General features: G+C 39.5%; 1 protein-coding gene across 1 annotated transcript; it reads left to right on the plus strand.

Annotated features, from left to right (window-relative positions):
• Positions 1-3012: 3012 nt before the first annotated feature.
• On the plus strand, positions 3013-24191 carry PPP1CC (protein phosphatase 1 catalytic subunit gamma). The gene is made up of 7 exons (XM_019507245.1): positions 3013-3151; positions 16049-16180; positions 17979-18209; positions 19848-19952; positions 21844-22067; positions 22408-22542; positions 22972-24191. The coding sequence occupies exons 1-7, from the start codon at positions 3097-3099 to the stop codon at positions 23059-23061; spliced, it is 972 nt and encodes a 323-aa protein (XP_019362790.1). The 5' UTR covers positions 3013-3096; the 3' UTR covers positions 23062-24191.
• The last annotated feature ends 60 nt before the right edge of the window (positions 24192-24251 follow it).

Below are 24251 nucleotides of genomic sequence, written 5' to 3' on the forward strand. Positions count from 1 at the left end.
CACACACACCTTCTAGTCACTATTCATTACCTACTTAACTGACCAGAAGAACACCTGTGCACCTGATACAATATATGCGCCCACAGAAAATGCTGAAATACAGTACAAGAAGATCTAGAGACATTACTGGCAAGACAAAATGGGAAGGAATCCCTGGAAGTATGGGGCCTCTTCTGGCACACCTCTGTTGAGTTGAGGCAAGTTAGCATGTAAAAACTTGGCCCTCTGAATTAAAGCAGGGACAGTGAGAAAAGGCATACAGTAGGCAAGAATGGAGAAGCTGTTCCAAGGGAAGAAGCAGCATGAAAACAGCTGTAAGCTTATGAATGGAGTTGCACAAATCAATCTGGAGTAACCACACTCTCTTTGAGGGGGTTACTTTGGATTGATACCAGCGGGATGGAGATTAGCATTTGGCTCAGGTGCATTCATTGCCATAAGCAGTCACTTGGGAAAGTATAAAGTTGCATTTGATAATTGGCAAATGCCTGTGCTACAGATGGTCCTTATCTATACCACTGCAAAGGCCTCTTCCTTATTGGCTTCTTTCCTATTGTACACCATGTACAAGTGCCCAAGGTGTGCTGAGATGGCATGTCTCCTGCTTTATCACCACAGTGAACCTGAACTCTGCCCTAGCCTGACCAAGGTAATGAGCTGTTATGATTATTATATAACTGTCAGTGAGAGGCATCCAGCTTACACAAGAAAAAGGAGCAGGAGAGGCAGGAATTGAACTAACAGAGTCATCCCTGTAAATTAAACTCAGAATAAATAAACCAATTAAACAACATTCAATCAGAGATGCAAAGAAGTGAGCAAGAGTAGAGGCCAGCACAGGCCAACTCCCTGCAAATGTAATTGTTTTTTTTCAATCTCTGGACTGATTTTAATTTTGTGTATGCCTCTGCCTTGCATTTGTGTTGCTGCTGCATGCAGAATAAAACAAGAAAACCCTGCAATAAACATAACATATCTAAAAATGATCATGCTGATTGCTGTGGCTGTCTCCCGAGGATTTCTGAGCACCTTGCAGGCATCCTGCAAATGTTGACACCTCCACGATGAGGTTCACGTGCATAAAGTTACTCACATGTATAAAGGCTTGTCTGCACAGGGGAAGCTACTGTGAAATCAGCCAGGGTGAGAATTTAAAGGACAGAGGCTATTCTGCACAAAGGCTCTTTTAGTTTCAAATAAAGGTGTTCATGCAGAAGGGCTCATGTGGAATAGCTCTGTCTGGGGAAGTGCTTGCATGTGGTTTAGCTCCGTTCACTAAATGCACAAATCCACTACCCCACACAGGAAATGAATGCAGAATAATAACTGTACTCCAAATGGCAACCCAACTTGATTTCACTACAGTTTCCTCAAGAAAGGCAAGCCGCAGCGTGACTAACTCTAAATGAGTTGGCATGGGCAGGTGTTTTGTAGGGCCATGTGAAGCTTCGGTCCCCGATTCAATTCAGAGGAAATTTGGCCCAATTTGGTGGTCAAATGGAAACATCTGCCCGTGGGCAATGTTTCTGAATCAAATTGGGACCCTCTGAATCGATTCAGACATACAGACAGCTTCAAATGTTTTTTCTACATACCTCTAGGTAGCAGGTGGCTCATGAATGCTGAGATGCTGGGGTGCATGGAGCATCCCACAGGAGCATGGGGAGCTCCCCAGTGCACTTGGCAGCGGATTTGGAAGAAGACCAGAAGTGCTTCTGGTCTCACCAGGGAGCGTGCTAGGCCCCCCCCTCCAACGGCTCGGCAGGGTGCACCAATTGCTGACTTGGGGAGGATGCGGAGGGGCTTTCGGTTCACTGCTGAGCATGTGGGGGGGCCCCTCCACTCCAGTGGGACACTCCATGCGCCCCAGCATCGCAGCAATCATGAGCTGCCTGCTACCTCAAGGTATGTAGAAAAAACATTTAAACCTGTCTGTATGTTTGAATCGATTCGGAGGGTCCCAGCTTGATTTGGAGAGATTAAGGGGTCCTCCAATTCAATTCAGATTCTGAGATTCAGCCACCAAATCGTGTTGAATCGTCATGATCTGTTGAGGTCCCTTCCGACCCTAGTGTCTATCAAATCAGCTGTGTCTATGTCCGAATCACCGATTCTCCAAATCAGCATTGAATCTTCAGATTCCGATTAATCAAATCGGGGAAAGCAATCCGAATCAACAAATCGAATCGAAGTCCCCCGATTCGGGCCGAATCTGAATGGACTAGGCCCTGCTTTGCACACCCCTGCTGTTTCGCAAGCGATTTTTTTTTTTTTTTTTTTTTTTGAGATGATTTCTCTCCTTCGACCAGTCCTCCTGGCTTGCAGGAGCTGGGCTATATTACTGAACTCAGCTCCAGACCGCCCCATCCCATCTATACACCCATTTCACAGATGCAACCGTTGACCCCTCAGTCCCTCAACAAATGCCATCATCTGACCGCGGCTGCTTTTTCCTGCCCAGGGCAGTGGGGGGCGAGGTCCCTTGCAACCCTAAATAGTATCAAGGAATCTATACACCCCTGCATCTCTCCCAGATAGGGGTCCTGGATAGATCTGGGGCTGAAGAAAGATGGGGGTAGGACTTGCAATGTCCACTGGGAGCTGTACCCATTACCCCTACGGGCTGATGTTTCCAGAGGCACATCCAGCTGTTGGAAGCGGGGGTCTCCTGGCAGAGGCGCAGGCCGTTCACCCTCCTCAGTAGCTCAGTTTAACCCATGCTAAACTGACCCGCTCCAGCTCCCAGCCGGGTCCAGGGGGAGACCTATTACAGGGAACCCCAGCTATTACTCCGCACCTATGTAGGATGAAGGGAGCAGGAACGCAGACACCCCACGCCCGCTCTGAGGCGACTGCTGGGCGGATCTAGTCCCTCCACCCCTCGCCCCGCCCCGCCCCGCCCCGCCCCTCGGGCGGAAGGATTCGGTGAAGGGTTCGGTGCAGCGGCTACTCTTCCCGCCGCTCTGCCTATAAAGGGGTCCCGGCCGGGCCGCGCCGCGCCTGGTATCCGTGCGCTGCCACAGCTCGCTGAGGAGACGGCGGCCATTTTGTGCGGCGCCGGCGCTGCGCGGGTCGAGCAGGGGACGCTCGGGGGCCATGGCGGATATCGACAAGCTCAACATCGACAGCATCATCCAACGGCTGCTGGAAGGTGAGGAGGAAAGGGCGGGGGGTGCTCGCGCGCGTTCCTGCTCCCCCACTTTTAAGGGGACCCAAATATTGGGGTGAGGCGCGTCTCTGGGCCCCTACTGCAGCTCGGAGCTCGTGTGGCAGGGGCACGGCACTGCGCGTGCGGGGAAGGAGCCGCGTGTCCCGGCGCCCGGCCCGCTGGGATTTAACTTCCCCCCACTGTGTGCTGCCAAAAGTCCCCGAGGATTTGGAGATAGGTGGGAGAAATCTGCCCCCGGGCTGCCCTTTCTTGTTGTTTTGCAGCATTTGTGTGAAAATAAATGACCAGGGTGATGCAAAAGGGGGGGGGGTGCTGTAGGGATAAAGAATACGAAATAAATCTGTCTTGAGGGGTCTTCCCTCTGCACCAGTGCCCCGGGGGGTTTCATAATGTGTGTGGTGTCTCTGTTAACCCGAGGCTGAATCTTGCTGCCCTTTCCTGGGTCCGTTTTGGCTAAGTCGAGTCATTCAGAAGTTGTTTTCCACATGAGTCTTTATTACCGTTCGCGTTTGGCCGTTTTTTCCTTGCCTGAAACATCCGTGGTAGGTGTAGAGACCTTGTAAGTGTCTTGGAAAAGCCAGTCCTATTGAATTAGTAATGCATCTCCTTGCTGGCTGGGCTGTCAGGGAGGCTGCCACGTGAAGGTTGCTCTCGGCGTTGTGTACATGAGCTTGCTAACAAGATCCTTCAATATAGCCACTTAACTTGAACCTTTTATTCCTGCCATTCGAGAGTTGTTTTGGGTAACCCTTGGCACTAATCCTGACTCTTCGTTAAGACTCGAAATAGAGTATTTTCACGGACGTTGGGGCTGGAAGGGACCTTGTAAGATCATCAGGTACAGCCCTCTGCCCCGGGACAGGAAGTTGGCTGGGGTCACAGGATCCCAGCAAGATCAGTGTCCAAGTGTTTCTTGACCCAAGGGGCAGGAAGTTGGCTAGGGTCAAAGTATCCCAGCAAAGTAAATGTCCAAATCTTTCTTGACCCAAGGGCCAGGAAGTCAGCTGGGGGTCAAAGGATCCCAGCAAGATCAATGTCCAGATGTTCCCTGGATGTTTTGAATAGCCTTGTTGTTACTGTCTATAAGTAGGAACAGAAGTATGAGTGCTTATAAATATTAATGGCAGTTCCCACATCAACTAGTTTTATAGATTTCCTAGACATTCGGGCTGGAAGGAACCTCATAAGATCATGAGGTCCAGGCCCCGGCCCAAGGGACACCCCTCTTGATGGTTGTTTAGTATATTGCATATTAACACCTGCTTGTATTACAAGCTATACAGCAATTACTTGTCATAACTTGATTACTGTTCCATGCATAACCTCAATAACGTGGGATTCACGTTTTTATTATGTTTTTACAAATGGAGAACCAAAAGACCTGTTCTTGAATTTGGTCAAGTAGTTTTGTTTTAAATGCAAGGAAAAAAACTGATTTTTAGAATCGGGATGGGACCTGTAAGATCCTCAAGTCGGGTCCCCTGCCACAGGCAGGAGGTTATTGGGCTCAAACAAGCTCAAGGAGGTGCTTATATTGAAGGATCTTGTTAGCAAGCTCTTACAGACAGTTTTGAGATAGCAACCTTCATACTCCAACTTTCCCAAAGGCCCAACCAGCAAATTATGTAGATTACAAGGTAAATTGTGTGTTGTAAAATACACTGTGTCTATAATTTTGATTGTTTTCCCCCTTTTTTCCCCCCTCATAAACTTAGTGAGGAGCATGGGCATTGCCATGTAGTTGACGAGCTTTTTATATACTTTAAGTTGGACAGTTGCACTTTTAAAAGTTGATGTGAATAGTCTTTATACTCTGCTTCATTCAGTGGCTATTTCTTAATTTGTTTTTATCACATCCTTTCCCACTTCCTCTTCAAAAACAATCCTTGTTCTCAGAGCAAATTCCTCCTCCAGTTATAGCTATAGTTTTAGTAGCATGACTGAACTTTCATGTAACTGCTAGTTTTCATTTGGGTGTACACACTGTGGTACACCTCAAAATCAGATTTCCTTAGATGTGTATGCCTTCAGAGTGGGTTCTCCCTTGACTAAACGTCATAGTCCATCACCGTGAATGTTACAAAGCACTCTCTTTAGTAACAGGACATTTCACATGTTTGATCCCAGACGACATACTCATGCATTCTTGTAGGCAATAGGTGGTGATTTTGGATAAATCTGTTAATAAACTTTAAAGATATGAATGGGGAAGCTTGAAGCTAAAAATCTTTAACAGCTAATTAAATCTAAAGTTAGTGAAGAAACTTCATGACACTTTACATCAAAGTGCTGGGCCATAAAACATTGTTTTTGGTATTTATAATACACTTTAGTCTTATGCTATTTGTCTGAGATCTAGAGTAACATAACTAGGATAAATACACTTCAATTGTTAAAGCGCAGTGAATTTACTACCTTCAGCTTAGTCATTTACTCCCAGTTTCCATTTAAGAAAAATAGGTGCCAGTAATGTAGCTATTATTTCGGTCTCAAGAAAAAAAACAGCTTTTGTCATGATAGCTTTTTTATGAAAATGTAGATTGTAACACTAGTTGAATATAGTAGTTATGCAGTTTTCTGTGATGTCTGCGTAATCTTGGATCAGGTTATATTTTTCACATTCAAAATATACAAGATTGACAAAACAGATTTAAATGTAAAACAGAAATGTACTTTGTCTAACATTCAACTTGTCTTTTGAAGCATCCCATTAATAGAACTAGATAACGTACAGTGCAAATACTTAATAATGTGCTTAAATGTATTTTAACTGTCTAGTACAAATCACTTGTAGTTATGGGCTCAGGATTCTTGTAGGTAAGATAAACATCTTTTTTTCTATTAAATATTTTTCTTAATAGTTGGCATAAGGAGCTCACGTTGAGCCGAGGGGCAAGACTATAGATCCATCAGTCTCTTGTTTAGAAGTTGATTTTTTTTTTTTTTTTTTTTTTTTTTTTTTTTTTTTTTTTTTTTTTTTTTTTTTTTTTTTTAAAGACGCTTTTCCAGTTTTCCACTGGAAGTAGCTGAAATAGTCCTTTATTCTTCCAGAAACTGTCTACAGTTTAGTATTACAAAGCCCATCTTAAATCGTACTTGCTGTCTTGGTGTACTTAAATTAAAATACAATATTTAGTGATATTTCTTTCTGTAATTGACTTCCTGTATTTCTCTTCCCTTGTTCCTTTGTTAATGAGGCTTGTTCTTTATTGAGGATCCTTTCCTCAGGACAGTTTATTCTTGTTTATTCCCATGTTGTGAGAATATTTCAATAACTCGCATAGCCAGTGGTCTTAGTTGAATTAGACTAAGGGGGAATAACTAACAGAACCCTGCATGGAAGAACAGTGTTTTTTAAACGTTCTCAGGAATTACAGATGCATAAACACATGTGCAGTGGTGCATTAACATGTTGTCTCCGTAGCCATAAGAAGGGGGAAGTCATGGTCTTTTCAGTGGCAAGAGGAAGCATATAGACAACCAAAGTCCACTTGTAAAATAGCCACTTAAGCTTGCAGCTGCTTGTCTCTGCTAAATTAAAAAGGCCAGTAACTGGAAAGTTCCCTTTAAATCAGTTCATAATATGTAGACAGGTACAAGAACAGATTAGAACATGATTTTGAATAGAGTTGAAAGAAATTCCAGGCATCACAAAATTGATGCTGAGACTTAAAAGAGTTGTCTTTTTCTGTTTTTTATGGTTTTCTATAACATCACCCTTTTGTTTAATGTATTAAATGCATTAACAACCTGTTCCATACAGTACAAGAAGCAGGATCTTATTTAATAAATGTTGCTGTATAGTAATACAGTATGTTGAAAATGAAGTACTACTTGCTTGTCTTAATGCTGTGGCCAAGCAAAGTAACACCACTTATAAGGGAAAAGAAATTGCAGAAGATTAACTGATAGTGGCTAGAACAACTGATCATGCTAGTAAGAGAGAAATTAATACCCAAAAACTTAGGTACACCTGGATTATGTCATCTGTTACTGAAAATCTTTGCATTCTCTAAACTATAACTTTCACTGTCGCTACCAGGGGCTAGTTGCAAATTTAATGAACCTCAGCTAGGGAAATGTAGGTGTGTGGTGCATTTCGGACTGCAGTGTTTTTTGGTGAGCCAAGGTCCTGGCTGTAACACTAAAATCTACCAAAAGATTATGAATTCTTAAACTGGCAGAAATTAACACCCACAGATTTCTATTCCTGGTAATGCCTCTTGTGTGGCTCAGGGAGGCATCCTTATTATAAATGGAGAAAAGACGACCACCCAATTCTTTCCTGTTTTGATTTTTTTTTAAAGGGGTGGGGAATAGTAGAGGGAGTCTGGATAATTGCAGTTAGCAATGCATATAAAGCTCTGCCTTCCTCTTAAAAGAAAGGCCTTTGATTTTTATAGTTCATTACCACTAGATCTATGCCTACCTTGACTAAAAGATAAAGGAAGAAGGATTGTATTGTGGTTAGTGGATGGGACTGGGGGATTTAAAGTTCAGTTCAGTTTGTTGCTGTGACAAGTACTATATAATTTGGGCAAGTTATTTAACCTCTGCTTTGTTTTCCTAGCTGCAAAAGAAATAGCATTATATAAGTTAGTATTTCTCAGCTTGTATGTAGCTGTAAGGCTTATTTGTAAAACTAAATATAAATTTTATAATTTTGTCAAGGAATTGAGTTCTATATTCTTTATGAGAGCAAGACTTTAAATATGAAAAGGGCAAAGATACTTAGATTTCAAAACTTAATGCAGCAGTTAAAATGGTAATGCAGGTTTCCTGGGAACCAGTCACCGAGAATGAGAAGTGTTATCTTTCACTTTGCTGTGCTATCAGTTGGTCTTAGTTCATTATTGAAAGTAATCTCTCAGAGAGCCACTTGTCAGCTAAATTGTTCTTGTAATATTTAGCCCAGGTTTATGGATGTTAATGTGAATATGAACTTGTCTATTTTTCTGAAAGCTTATTGCCTGATCTGAGGCTGCCCTGGCTTCCTCTTAATACTTGCTGGGTTTGCTCGTTTGTTATATTTTTTTGCCTAACAAGGATTCCTATTTCTAAGTAATTCTAAATGAAAACTAATGGGGCAAGATTGACACATACAATAATTAGTCCTTAATTAACAAAGAGCATTCACTATCCTAGACCATTTAGTTTGCATTGACTCTTGCCCTCTACAGCGAATGATGCTCTGCTGAAGTATAGCAGCCTGTAATCCTTAAGTCTTCAGCAGTTGAGAATCCTGGTTTCCATTCCTGCAACTTTGCAGGCTTGACTTCTGCTAGGTGACATCCATCTGTAACTTGCAGGAACTCTTATCATATCTGAGAATTTTGGATTAATGGCACAGGATGGGGTGCATGTTGTCACTTATACTAGTCTCTGACAGAAATATTTTGCATTCTGCTAAATGCGAACTTTAAAGTTAATTAATGCTGTTAAGAGCTTTAGTCTTCTTAAAAAAGACTGAACATAGAATTTTCCTTCACAGAGTCTTATGCACCAAGGAGCAGCTCTTCAGCTCCATTCTGAATTTGCAATGACTTGGGTTACCTTGAGCACTAGTTACTTTAATGGTTCAGCGCTTAAACCTTTTTAAAGTTACCCTTTTTGTGTTTTGATGTACTATTGAATGTTAACCTGTCCCTATGAAAAATAAAAGAAATCCATATATTCTGTAAATGCTGTACTGGTGTCTCCACATCGGATATAATTACTTAATACACCAGAAATAATTACTTAATAAGCTAGTATCAAACTTGTACTGCTGCTACCAGGACAAGCTGTTTTAAGTGTCTTGTTATCTAATCTAATATTGACAGCATCAAGCTTGTATCACATTTGAAATAATATTTTGGGTAGAGTTCTTGTAAAAAGATCTCTGTCCAGCATCCCACTATCCTCTTTGCATCTTACTCCTCCTGAGTGAACCGATTTACTCCCATCATTAATTATTGTAGGGCATGTCTTCATCAGAGGAATGAACTACTGCATATTGAACTGGTAGGATAATATTAGTAAATAACAGTGGTGGAGTGTGCCTGCACTATCCATTCTGTCTTCCAGTTGCATTTTTCTTGTATATACATGAACTCTGCAGACATGCTACACCCTGGATATTTTGAAGTCTGAAACAGTGCCTTGCAAGAGACTTGTGAAGGTCTTGCAAGAGACCAAGGGGAGTTTGACTCCATCCTGATAAATGCAACATTTTCCTGCATGTAAGCATCTGCTGGGTTGGACATGACTTGTTAAGTTCATTTGTACCATTGTGATACAGCTTGGGTTCTTTTCTTCCTACTTTGACTTCATTCACCCTCTGCTGGACTGCTGCAGCACTGCATTCTGATCTGAGTTGACTCTGCATTCATTTCAGAGTATGGGGTATGTGTTTGACTTTTCCACAGTGGTCAAGGCACTCTCTAAAAGAAGTATGCAAACCAAGAAGCCTAAATAGAAGATCTCTTCTTCAGGAGGGGATTCTAAATTTAAGTGAATATCTGCCCAACAAGATCAGGAATCTGTTGGTATGTTTCTTTTGGTCAGTGGTATATAATGCTGCAGTAAAAATATTGCTTAAGACCAGATAAAAATAAACATACCTGGAATGAACTAGTTTTTCTTTCAACTGATTTGTTCTTACCCTGGACTACTGTCAATCCCAAAGGATTTTTTCTAACCTATAAAGATGATGATGATTCCAGTCCCTCTGAGAAAATACTAAGTTATACTTCTACAATACCATTGAGCCTACATATATAAATTTCTTGGTGATGTCTGTTGTTCCTTTTAATGGGACTAAGTTATTTGTCGAATCCATCAGAGAAACCTTAAAGATTAATTTTGATGGACTGTCATCTGCTTTCTCTGGGTCCCATTTCCTTCACAAATGAAAGCAGACTTGTACAAAAATAGGTAAGTTTTCAAACTAAAGGATAGTCTCAACTGCACCTTTTTAGTTTTGAAGCCAGGAAGTCCTTTTCCAGCTTCTCAGGACATAGATGAATGCATCCCTCAGCAGTAAATCCAAATAACATAAATTTGGCCTAGAATTCAAGACTACTAAGATAACTGAGCCCATTAGTTGTCCTTTGGACTAAAGAATTCCAACTGTCATCGGTAAGGATACCTTCAATTTTTCAATTTTTACTTCCCTTTTTACATTTATGGCAACTTGACTGAAATTTTGCTATTTTGGTGTAAATTTACAGAAAAAATATTTTTAATGCTTATTTATATTAAAGTTCTGTCTTAACATTTGTTAAGAATGCCATCAGCTGCAACTTTTTGTTACAAGTTTTAGTTATAAGTATTACTGAATGCTTACAGTATTTCAGTCTAAGCCTTTTTATCTCTTTGAATTCAGAGTTTTTAAGATGTGGGATGCACAGTTTTTGGTGTAGTAGTGCTTAAAACCAACTAATGCAAAGTAAAATCTGTTTCCTCTTTGAAGAAATCATAAATGTGACTCTGTTAATCTTTTTAAAAACAAAGATTAACTATAATACTTGAAGTGTTAATTTGGCTCTGTAGAATTAACTTAGATCATTTTTCCTGTAAACTTGTTCTTTGTTGCTGCTGGATATTTGGCATTTTGGATAGCTTGCTTGTAGCTCACAAAAGGTCTGGAAAATTGCTTTATGGCTGAACAGTTTCACGCACAATAAAACTACGGTAACATACAAAGATTTAACTTTTGTTTACACACTTCATTACTTGCTTTAAACAGTTTAACAGAACACTTGAAATTTAGTGGTAATTCTAGTGGTGTCATGTAGTGTCAGTGATAAATGCTAATATTACAGTTAGTGAATAATGTGGAAGCATGTGTTGCTTGAACGATAACCTTATTATAGCTCTGATCTTTGGCCTGCAAGGAGTTTCCATGCAATTACTATGCAAACAGGAGTTCCATTTCAGGACACTTTAGAAAAAATAGGAAGAAAGAAGAAAAAAAAAAAGAACCTAGATTTTGTTCCTGTTTGAGGGTGTAATTCTGCAGCCCTGTCCATGCTAGAAAAATCAGTGTCTGTGGCATTAATTGTTACATGGGCATAATTGACACCCATGTCGCAACCACTGCTGTAGGCTAGTGGTTCTTAACTTTTTTTTTTTTTTTTAGCTGCGCTGGCCCCTGTATAACGCTTGGCCCCCTCAGGTGTCAAGCCTTTGGGACTTCAGCCCCCTGGCATTAGCCAGTTTTCTCAGGCTATGCCCCCTCAGCCTAGGTCTACTGCCTCAGGCCTTGGCTTCTAGACACCTGGCCTTGGTCTTGTCTGCTTGGCCCCCTGGAGTCCCTAACCCAGGCAAGACTAGTCTCTTGCTGCTTGTGTGCCCCTCAGCCCTGTTCTGGTCTCTGACTCTTACAGAGTTGTATGCTGGGTGCTTCTCAGGTGCTTCTGTGGCCTCCAGAACACCACGGTAGCCACAACCTGGTCCTTTATCAGACTTGAATGCAAGTCAAATACAAGTAAACTGCTTCCAAATTAAAGTTCCTTCCTACTCTGGGTCAGTGCCATACTACGAGGTGTGCTTCATCCCTTAATTTTCTCCTTCAGGCTCTAGCTGATGACTTGGATGTTTGCCAGTGTCTCCTGCAGCCATCTCCCCCAGGAGCTCCTCTCCCTGCAGCCCACAGGACCATTGACCTCAGGCATTGGTCTTAGTGCCCCAAAGCCCCACTCATTCCTTTTAGGTGGCTCCCTGTCCATACCCAGGGGTTTCTGGTTTGACATTATGACTAACCTGCCCTTCTCTGCTCCAGTTAGCCAAGCTGCTTGCAGTCTTTACTCCTGCCCTGCCTGGGGGCTGCCCTTTGGCTGCTTATTGCAGTGGAGCTAGTTCCCCCACAGCAAGCTTAGCTTTTTCTTTAAAGTAACAGGAGCCTCTGGCTCCATGACATACCTAATAGTACTAATGTTGTGCAGCACCCTGGGATGCTCTTGAAAGAATCTTGCAGCATGCTGGTTGAGAACCAGTGGTGCAGGGAGTATTCCAGAATGTGAGACTTGTACATGTTACTTGCTCTTGCAAAAGTACAAATTTTCCTAGTGCTGATTGGGTTTCAGAATAGCAAGTAAGCTACTCAAAAACAGTGAAACAATTCACTTTTGTAAAGATTTGAAAATGAAATTTAATTTAAAAAAAATCCCAAAGATGACATACAGCAAAAGACTAGTGAATCAAGCAAGGAAAAGTGTCTAGGCTATAAAAGCAAGTACCTGTATTGCTGGTAGGTTGCTGTAAAGTGTAAACATGCATTACTGGCTCAGTTCTTCCTGGGCTAAAACCGTAGCTCATTCATTTACTGTTTTGTTTTTTTTGTTTAAGCTATATAAAATCAGATTGGAAAACATTGCACTAGAGTAAGTGGTGATAAACTTATTCTAGGCTATAGCACTCTGAGTCATAGATAATAGTGCTAATTTTAGCTTTGATAAGAACTTAGTAGAAAACAAACAGCCTATGCTAATACAGAATTTTTAGAAGCCTTATCTTTTCTTTTCTTTGACCTTGTCCCAGTCCACTGCTATTGAGGAAATTTATCATCTAAAAATAGACTAAAGATGACAGTGTATCAGCTCATTAAGTTCATTCAGACTATTCTTTGCAACTGATGGCTAAGACTTTGAAATGAGCATTTAAATTATTTTGAATTCAGATGCCAGGTGGGTCACATGCAGGAAGTGACCTGAGTAGCTGACACAGCTGATCTAGAATGTATTCTTTACATATTTTATGGTTCAATAGGTAAAAGTCTTATTCTATAGAAATGGAGAGGGTGTATCAAAATGCTTCAACTTCCAGTAGGTGTCAAAGCCTCAAGCAACAATGCTGAGTTGGTTTTGCTTTGCTGAGAGCAAACTACTCTTTGGGAAAGGGTCACTTGCTCTATTTTTCCAAAGATTCATATATAGTATCAAGGCATCTCATCTTCCTGGGAGGAGTGTATTAAAAATTGCTGGGCCATTTGCTGTGAAGTGAGACCTGCTGGCTTTATACCCTAGGGAGTGGAGGTTACTACTTCTGGTGCCCCTCTCTACTTTCTCAAATACTGAGTGCTGCTCTCCTGTAAGCATCTTTGAAAGCTAGTAGTCGGGTTCTCTCCAGAACTTGGAATTTAAATTTTTCTGTCAGTTGTTGAAACTCCATTTCTCCATGACTGTACTGCAACTCGAGAATTGACTTGTATACATAATTCCTTACTTGTTAATTTTTTTTAGTTCCCTTTTTAACCCAGCTGCAGTAATAACTTCTAACTTACTTAAATTAACGCTTCAAAAACTTGGTCTCCATTATGAATATAATCTATTAAGATTAGACATTTCTTTGGTCCTGTCTGAATTCTGCCAGTTCTATCAGATTCCCCCAGCCAGGGGAGCTGTAATGTAGAAAAGTTTGTGTTACCTTCCAGATTCTTGACATCATTCTAGGTAAGCCTGCTAACTATCTAAAAGTGGTAAATTTTTGCCTTATTTCTGTCAGGGCTACAGCTCCCACTGGCTTAAGTATCAGAAAGACTTTTCTAAACCTCTGTAAAAATAAGGCAATTAGGCTTTAAGGAATTGAAATCCCCAAAACTTACTAAACTACTATTTAAGACACAAGGACAACTATGATGCATACCTTTCTTGTACACAAGTTGAAAGAGAAGACGTGCTTTCTTAGCAGGATCACTCTCATTATGGCTGTCACTTTATTGCTTGCTTTCAAAGAAGTGAGTTGCTGAAGTGTGAAGAAAAAAATTGAGATCAAAATGCAGGGAAAGCTGGCTTTAGTGGCAGTATAAATGTATTTAGGACAGTTGGACTGAATTGGAACCCTAATTGTTTGCCTTAAGAAGGGTTGGGGCTGGTCTTGTTAGACTGAACTAGCCCTTTCAATCGCTGAAGGTCTGTGATTGACAACTGAGTGCCTCTAGACTCTGTAGTTAACTTTAGGTACACAGAATGAGAAAAGCAGAGCTGAGAGCTCTGAAAATACTGGAAGATGATAATAGCAGAGATGGAGCATGAAATGAAAGTGGCAGGAAAATATCTGAGGCTGGGAGATTAGAAGAAAGCAAGGTAGTGAGAAACCCAAATCCAAAAGAGGCTGGTGGAGAGCTAGAAAAAGCATTAGCTTGTTTTTACAGTGGAGATAAGTTTCACTGGTCTCCCAATCTATGCAAGTATCTAGCCAAATGGCTCAATTTTAGCCTGCCAAAACTCTAAAATCTCCCTGTTTGTGTGAGTAGAGCAGATTCACTCGTATTTAATTAAATCCTTTGAGATTGGCAGTTTCAAGACTATGCTCTAAATTAAAAGGAGTGCTTTTCAAAGTGAATATGCAATAAAGGACTCCTTATTGGGTTAGTAGCCAGGCAGCTTGGTGGTTTTAGTGTTTTGTCAACATGCTTCGTGAAACCCAGTAGTTGTATTTTGGATTACCATTGCATTTGCATATTTGAAAAGATGGCTAGTGTTATATATAGCAGGGTTGCAGTCTTGTAGCAGCGATAGTCCAGGAAATATGAGGGGCAAGGATTATTCTTGTGACTTCTGGGGGTGGGGATTAACTATATATTTGATAGAAACATTAGACAAGCTGTTGGGCATAAATACACCCTTTTGTGATAGTATTGTAGTCATTTTCCCTAAACTTGCTGTTGATGTTTATCATTTTCATGTGAGATGAGCAGCTTCTATATCAAACAGATACTTGATTTAGAATCTCACACATGGAAGCAGGAACATTAAAGGAGCTCCACTTGATGAATTCTTGCGTGTTGTCATTTATGTGAGTCTTCAGACAAGGTATCTATTGAAGCAGTCTGCCTAATTCTGTCTTCTGTTTATTGCCCTATAATTTGGAGACTAGTTAACTTCATTTCCAACCAATTACATTAAATATACAATATAAAAAAAATTAGCAGTTCCTTGACATTACGCACAAGGTTTGTCTTGGATTTCTTTCTCTTTGCATTTTGAAGTCTTTTTGTTTTTGTGAAACATTCATTAAAACCTTCATTTTAGTTTACCGAATTGGTTCTAATCAGTATAGTAACCATGAAATTTGTTCTTCTGTTCAGCTTGCTTTTTCTTGTTCCTGAATATTTGATGTTAGGCATATTTATTGAAAATGTGTACATGAATTGCAGAAGTTTGAGGTGTGGGGGGTAGGGCATAGATCTTGAAATTTTGGCTGCTAGATTAGGTAACCATTCAGCCTCTGGCATCTGAGCCCTTCTCGGGCTGTCTGGGGTCATGACTGAGTCATGTAAGGAATGTCTGTATTAGCAGAATCTTATTTTTCTGGATCTTTGCCCTTCAACTTGATGGATAACAGTGGTGAAAACTATAGTTTGACAGGGTGCAATCTTAGTGGCGTTAACATCTTGTTCATAATGAAACCCTATGAGTAGGTCTAGACAGTAGTTTAAAGAAGTCTGCCCCACTTCTAGCAATGCTGTTCCCATCCTATGATTAAATGGAGGACTTTACTTTCAAGTGTTTGTTCTCAGAAAATGTGCTTAAGCCTAAATGTTCTATAAAACTTAACTTGAAATGTATGTGGAGCAATGCAACACCACCACACTTCCATTTTGGACACTGCAGGGTTTTCATTTCCGTTTTCTGCAATTGAATAAGTGTATGCTACTTAAATCATTGAAATTGAGGCAATGGAGGGTGGTGGGGACCTGAGGGAGGGGATTCATTTAACCTAGAGTACACTGTCTAGCCTTGCCTCTGATATGAAAGTTCCATTTCAGGGTAGCCTTGACCTTGTATGTGTTGGGGTTCCTTTAAGTTGCTTATCCCTTAATTAAAATGGTGCTCCCCAGTTCTTTAATTGTGTTACTTGATTTGGGTAACTAGTTTATTTTTCTCCTACCAACAGTGAGAGGCTCAAAACCAGGTAAAAACGTTCAGCTTCAAGAGAATGAAATCAGAGGACTGTGCTTGAAATCCAGAGAAATATTCCTCAGTCAGCCTATTCTACTAGAACTTGAAGCACCACTTAAAATTTGTGGTAAGTATTGTCTTGGTCTGCAACATGGCTTTCCAAGAGTTTAGCTTTGGAAATTCCCTTGATGCACAGATATTTAAGTCATCTATCAATTGACTAATGTATAGTAAAGCTAAGATGAAACATCTGCTTATGGTTAATCAACCTGAGTAAGTAGATATAGCGCATAGAAAATAAACCAGGTTTTGCAGGGCTGGGGCTGTCATGTTCTGTGCCCTAGGGCCAGAGCTGTGTTAGAGCCAGAAGGGTAAAGGGGGCGGGGTCTGTCAAGTGACAGGGCAAGAGGGAGGGGTCAGACCACTTGACTTGCTTGCAGCTTGTGTCCCTGCTCTTTGCCCCCTGCTACTGTTTGCCTGCAAGAGGGCCTAATTTTAGATGAGCCTCCAATAATCAGATGCTAGGTGTGAAAAATTGTAACACATTTATAATTTCCTATGTTTAAAATCTAAGCATGCAAGTGTTGTAAATTCAGAGTAGCCTTGGATTTGGGTCAGTACGGTATCTGGACATGTCTTGGCTAAAGTAGTCTTTACTGATAATTGGGTTTAAACTTCAAATGAAGTAAAATGGAACCTTTCCCTGAGTAAATACTAAATTGGGTATCGAATTGTGTAACTAGAGTCACAGAGCTATAAACTGTCAACTGTATATATTAAAAAAAAAAAAACCCCAAACAAACAGCGGTTCTCAACCTGTGGCTAACAGGCCGGATGCGGCCCAGTCAGCACACTGCTGTAGCCCAGTGTTTTAAAAAACAAAAAATTTTCTGCAGGTGTGACCCACTGTGGCACACAGAGTGAGAACCAGTGGTGTACAGAGATGCAAGTTTTCTGGAAATTTTTCGGATGCCCTAATTAGAGTGTGATCCGATTTAGGATGTTTATTTGAATTATATTTAGTAACCCCCATGTTAATTTTATGTCCCAATAGCCACAAGTATTTGAACTGATATATTTGATTAGGAAAAAAATTAAATACAGCACACTTAATGTGATTTAAATGTTGTAGTCAAACAAATTCAAAGCTTTATGTGGAAAGTTATTTTTACTGGAATACTTGTAAAAATGTAAAGACAATACACAATAGCATGTATTTCCCTTGCATTGTTTGTTTTTAAATTTAAGGAAAAAAACAAAGGCACTGCAAACTGACACACTAACTTTAGCACACCCAAAGAACTGTGCATGATTTGCCATGCTTTGGTTTTGATTTGACCTGTGCAGCCAGTTAGGTGAATTCATAACTTATTTTTTGGTTTGGATTATTATGTGAATGCATTTACCCTCCTGTTTACAAATCAGTAAAACATACGTATGCATTCTTTCTCTCCCTTCCTAGGGATAATCACCTGAGAAACATTAATTACAACTGAAACTGCCAAGCTTGCCTAATATTGTATTGGTATCCATTCATTGTTAATAATGAACTTTATGAAACAATGAATTTTTAGAAATGGAAAATTTCCCAGGGAAAAATTAAGCACTGGAAAATGTTCTGTTTTGGAAAATTTTTGCTCCACATCTCTGCTGATATAAGTAAATATGCATGAATTTCTAAATAGCAGGGTTTTTAGTCATTGCCAGAATTTCTTGCTGAGTTAACTGTTTAATTTTTAAAATAGTAAAACTTTTTAATTTTGATATCACAGTTGAGCCAATTTAATGTCTAAGTAGGTAACATGTCTTAGCATAAATTTTGGTTCTGTTTTGTACTTTACCTGTCTTCACTGAAATATTTCTCTATCTTTTTGGATACTACAGAACAATCTAATTAATTGTACCATTTATGAATGCCTTTTTAGGTGATATCCATGGACAATACTATGACTTACTTCGACTCTTTGAATACGGAGGCTTCCCACCAGAAAGCAACTATCTATTCCTTGGTGACTACGTCGATAGAGGAAAACAGTCTTTAGAAACAATCTGTCTCTTATTGGCATACAAAATCAAATACCCAGAGAACTTCTTCCTTCTTAGAGGGAACCATGAATGTGCCAGCATTAATAGAATTTATGGGTTTTATGATGAATGTAAGTAACACTTCTTTGGTGGCAGAGAAGGCTGGATTGTTATGCACTTAATTGAACTATTTACAAAAACTTTCTAGTCTCTGTTCTTAGATGGAGCTATAAACTGACTTAAATACTATTGCGTAGTTTAGGTGGCCTATTGGCTTATTTCAGCAGGTGATGTATGTTTCTTCAGCGATCCTGTGTCTTCATCAAAATAGAAGGCAGTGTGCATAATGAGTAATGTTCCTATTTGCTCATTGTTCTAATTTAAGTTCCTATTACTCCACACTGTCAAAGTTCAGCTAGTAAGCCTATCTGGTGAACAGTGTTCGAAGGTGAATTACAGGGCAAAACTTTATACTATCAAGATTTTGATATACATATACTATAAATTCTCTGGATAACGAGCTGTTCTTTATCTTGAGTATTTTACATGGCACTTACCAGACAATAAATACAAGACCCTAACTGTCAGACTTTAAGTTTTATGTAAGTACTTTATCCTTGCTTGCTCTCTTCTGGAGCAAGCACCTGAATAACAATATGGCACAAAACTGTAATGTGAACTAACTTTTTTGCACTTCATAGATTTAGTGTGAGAACCAGCCTTTCTTTCTCCCTCTTTGGGAGAGACAGAACATCTACTCAGGTTACAGCATTGATATGTTTTGTGTCTTGCAGAGATCTTGCCAAGAGCTTCCAACAAAAGGCAGTGAGGTCCTGCATATCTTTTTTTTTTTTTTTTTTAAGTTAGAAGCTATCTCTGAATCCCTTAAAGGAACAGTGGCAAAAGCAGTTTTTGTCTCTGGCTTGTTTTACTTCTAAACAAGTTGAAGTAAAACCAGGTTTTCATCTGCCCTGGTAAACACAATGTTGCTGAGGAATTACTTTTAAACTGAGGGGAATTAAATTAATGGTGGTATATAATCAGTGCTTGCTTTGTGTCTTGGGATCTGAGAGTAGGGACAAGCTAAACTTTACCTGAAGCAATTAGCATGCCTGTGATGCTGTAGCAATTAGCAGTGTTAAGTTAACGCTGCTCTGATGATTCTGGATTTGTTTATGGCATTTATTAAATACCTTGGATTTAAAAAAAAATTAGACTCAAATTTTTCTGCTGTCTGGGTTCATTTGCATACAACAGGGAGGAGGGACATCAGGTAGATCTAGTTGCAAATTCCTGATTGTGTCTCGTTTTGTCATCCACAGTCTCAGCTGAGTTTAGAGCAGTGCTACCTCAGTGCTACCCACTAGAAATGGCCTTGGGAACAGCTCTTTAGTTAAGTATTGCCAGGATGCAGCATACTAGTTGACTTCATGTGGCTAAATGCCTGTTGAGAAGCTATGAGCACTGGAAGGAGTAGAATTGGCCAGAGAATTTGGCTTTAAAAGTGACTTTTTTTTATACACATGGGAACTTCCACTGCAACAGAAGGCCACTTAAAAGCACTTTTGCTTGTGTAGACAGAGAATTTCCAGCATCTTTTAATGAGTAACAAAATGTATTAGTATGTCTGAAGCAAGTTGTATGTTAGCTTTATTATGGACTGGTTATGTAGTTTGCCAACTTAGAACAACAATAGTATTATACAGTAAGCAATTTCCTTACATTATAAAAGCATATTAACTTATTTTTTCCATTAAATGTCTTTGTAGGTAAGAGAAGATATAACATCAAGCTGTGGAAAACCTTTACAGACTGTTTTAACTGTTTACCAATTGCAGCCATTGTGGATGAAAAAATATTCTGCTGTCATGGAGGTATGTGGTGCTTCCTACTTCATGAACACATGACTGCTAATTCTTTGGCACAAGGCATTGTAGTTCAGTGTCTGGTACGCATTTTCACATTGTTGGAAAATCTGTCTCCCAACAATGAGGATGAAACCAAATGAAGTTCTGAAACACTTATACCTCTGCCTTGGTTCATCAGTAGGTGGAGATGAAGCTGTATATTGAGAGGTAAGTTTTGTAAACCACCCCTCCATGGTTTATCCTGCAACAGTTTACTACTTAACTGCACAATACCCAATTTAGCAGGCAGTTTGATATCACTTGAGATGCTATCTGCTCTTCGTTCTGTATGAAAATGAATATTCTATAGCATCTTTTTTTCTCAAAAATCTGTGTATGCAGACACTTCAAAAGATGGCTGTGGTCTTACTGGGATATGCTATCACTTACTCGTTTCTACATGTCAAACTACTTTTTCCTCTTGGAAAGCTGTTTGTTAGCTGCTGTTTTTAAAGACACTTGTTCATGCATTAAATACCTCAAGTGCTGTGGTGTTCCAGCTGCTTTAAGTTGCATGCCCCTTTTTAAGTTTTCTTAGTGGGATAGCCTGGGATTTGTGTTATGAACCATATTTCTCAAATTACTAAAACCACAGCAGTATAATAGTTGTTTATATGTATTGCAATTTGCATCTATTTTAGCTTCTGTAAGTATGTACAGCTTTTCAGTGAAAAAATAATTTTAAAATATTGTTTAGTGTTACACTAGCCTGGTATCTCCCTTGTATTATTCAGTCTTAATATGCCTGTACTTTTGAGACAAATAGCTATTTTTAGTATTAAATATCCTTTAGTATGTATCTTGAAGGCAGTTCCCTGTTCATAAATACTAAAACGATTAGAATACTGTAGGGCTGCACAGTGTAGAATTTTTTTCATTCTCGTGCCTAAGTTGGTATACTTTCACACCTCTGTTTCTGCCAAACTGTAAAGCTGCTAATGTAGCTCTTTATCAGGCTTTTAAAAACTTGAGGTAAAAATCTGTTAGAATCACCAGAAAGCAATTAAAGACATTCACGTGTGGTGGATTGGCTTGTACAATGGACTGTTTCTTTCCTGTGTTGGAGGGTACTCACAGTATACGTTTCTATATGCATTCTTCATATCTTATTAAAAGCAATTGCAACTTAAAATTTACAAAATCTGAAAACATTACATTTTTCATGTGTTAGAAAATAGTTTAATGTTGCATTGTTTGCTAGAGTCTTTTGCTCATGGTTTTGTTTGGCAGCTGCCTTAGGATAGTAACTGGACTTGTTCAAAACACACACAACAACCTATACCCTCATCTTACAACTTTTCTTTACCTGAGCTGATTTGCATGGGACCAGTTAAGTGTGCTTCATGGATATAAGACATTGATGGTGACTCTTGGAGGTAGAAGCTGGGCCCAGTGCTTGTAGTAGTGGCTGCCAGTCTCCTGCACCTTGTAGTACATTGCTTGGGTCTCCCATGGCACAAAGTCTTTTTATGTAGTACATTATTTATAAAAGTTGACCTCTGAAGTTGGATCCCCACCCCGATGCTTTCTCTGTATAGAAAAGTACATAGTGTATTACTCAGCCTCTGAAATGGATTCAATGCACTAAATGTTATTTAAATGTTTTAAGGGATAAGATTAGGCCTCAACATCCTTTATGTATTTAATTCAGATTTTATTTTAAATTGGCTTATTTTTAAAAAGGAAACTTGTAATTACAAAAATCAGTTGGGTTTACCAAATCTAGCAGTCCTGAAATCAACATGAGCTGGGTGGGTCGGTTGGTGGCTTCAATCTAAGTGAACTAACCTGTATTTTAATACTGTGGAATGATTTGGGTAAAATGCTAAACAGCTTGTATGTTTTCCAACACTGTCAGGCTTATCACCAGACCTTCAATCAATGGAACAGATTCGACGAATTATGCGCCCCACTGATGTACCAGACCAGGGTCTTCTTTGTGACCTGTTGTGGTCAGACCCTGACAAAGATGTCTTGGGATGGGGTGAAAATGACAGAGGAGTGTCCTTCACTTTTGGTGCTGAAGTGGTTGCAAAGTTTCTCCATAAACATGATTTGGATCTTATATGTCGAGCTCACCAGGTATTTTAATTTTATAAGTACAGATCACGGCCCTGTTCCTCCAATGGCATCCACTAGTACAGACCCTTGGATCCTGCATGATTCCATTAACTTAAGTGTTAATGGATTTCACTCTTGGATTTGCCCTTGGATTTGTTTTGAATTCTGTTTTGATCTAGTAGTCTGGAACTGCTGTTGCTTAAGCTTAGGCTCTCCCACAACTGGCTGTGCTAGGGAGCCACAACTAAACTCTAGCTGAGCTATATGTGGACTGACCTGGATGCATGCCATTTGAAAAACATTGTTTTGTAGTTGTATGATTAGGAATTCTCTGCTCTAATACTGTTTTTTCCTGTTGAAGGTGGTTGAAGATGGATATGAGTTTTTTGCAAAAAGGCAACTGGTAACTCTATTTTCTGCCCCAAACTACTGTGGAGAATTTGACAATGCGGGTGCCATGATGAGTGTGGATGAAACTCTAATGTGCTCTTTTCAGGTACAGTATACTAAGTTTATGCTCCTGTCAATTTTACTTTTAATATTTAGCACTTATTTCAAATAGATATTTGCAAATCCAACAAATGAAGAGGTTGTCCAAATCTTTCACAGATTTTCTTTTAAGAACATTAGTGATGCTGTCTGTACTAGCATAAAGTAGAGAGAACTTAACCTTCCCATCTTGAATTAGATTGCCCAAACAGTGTAGTCTGTTTCCTGCCTCTTGCTGGCTTGAGATCCCTGATCCCCTGCTCTGGTATTGACTTAGCCGTGGATGGTGAGGGAAGTACGCTATTTCTTGGCATTGATCATGCTTAGGGGTTGACTGACTTGTCATAGTCACCTGTGTAAAGCTTTTTAGTAGCAACTGAGTTTCATTTGCAAAATGTCACTCTATCATAGCAAATGACTGAATTGTCTTTTTCAGATTTTGAAACCTGCAGAGAAAAAGAAGCCTAATGCTAGCAGACCTGTAACGCCACCAAGGGGTATGATCACAAAACAAGCGAAGAAATAGTAAATTTGGACCTGCCTAGTTGGGACTTGTATTATAGTATATAACCTTCATTTTTAAAACTGTAATGTGTACTGTTCAGCTTGCTCAAAATAGATAACATGTTTGTGGTTTTCATTTTGATTTAATGAATGGCATTTGCTGGTTGTAACAGCAAGTGAAAGACTTTTTTGTTCCCTCCCAAGAAAAGAGTTTTAAAAACTTACCTTATGTTGGTGTTACAGCTGTACACTCCACAGCATCTTATCCTGTCATTATGGGTAATTGTACAACTGACTTTTGAACCTGTACAATGAGTAGTGTAAATGCTTGTTTTCTTCTTTAGGATCTAAAGAGGGCACTAGTGTGCTGTGAGACTAGACATTTGTTACTGTCAGAAATTACATACTGTTTATACAAACCACTGTGAACTTTTTTTACGTTAAAAATTGTTTTAAAGGGATTGCTTTTCTTTTAATGTCTTGTCATGTTCAAGTTAGTTTTATTGCTGTCAACGTTAGAAATAACCCTCAACCTTGCCAGTATCACTGGTATGATGTATATTTAATTAAAGCACACATCCCCTCCCGTATACTTTAAATGACAATTAAAGCCATTATTTTAAATGTTCGTGTCTCTTTCCTGAAGCCAAAGTTTCTGTTTAAAAAGCTATATTCCCACAACCCATAAAGATGAGTTGGCAGGGCTTTACGTTCATGCCTTCCTCTTGAAGATGAAAGGAATTTTGACTTAAATAGCAAGTAGTAATGCTGTGCTCTTTGTGCTATTAATGGTAATGGTAAATAACGTTTTGTACGATTTCCATATATTCTATTGAGTGGACCTTTTTACAATTGAATCAGTCCTGTGGAAGCCAGTTCCAGAAAGCTGTAACTTATGGAAACGATTCTATATCTACCTGAGAGTGATCTGCGTATTTTTTTGACCTAAAGACTTTGTTCGGCAAAGAAGCTTAGACAATAGCTTGATGAGCCAACCAAACCCAGGAGTTAATTGTCTTCACCAGTTTATACAAATCTCTCACAGTATCTTGTTTTTTAAAAAACAAAACTGTTAATCTTTTTTGAACAGATGACAGTGTACAATACCGTGTAGTAAAAATAATTCACTTATTAAATGAAGAAATTGTTAAATCTTCTCAGTGTCAGTTTATCAGCATTTATACACTACAGTTGTTAGAAGACTTCGTGTAA

This window comes from Gavialis gangeticus, unplaced genomic scaffold (genome assembly GCF_001723915.1).
Source record: "Gavialis gangeticus isolate Ggan-Ray unplaced genomic scaffold, GavGan_comp1, whole genome shotgun sequence".
In the NCBI taxonomy this organism is placed as follows: domain Eukaryota; kingdom Metazoa; phylum Chordata; order Crocodylia; family Gavialidae; genus Gavialis; species Gavialis gangeticus.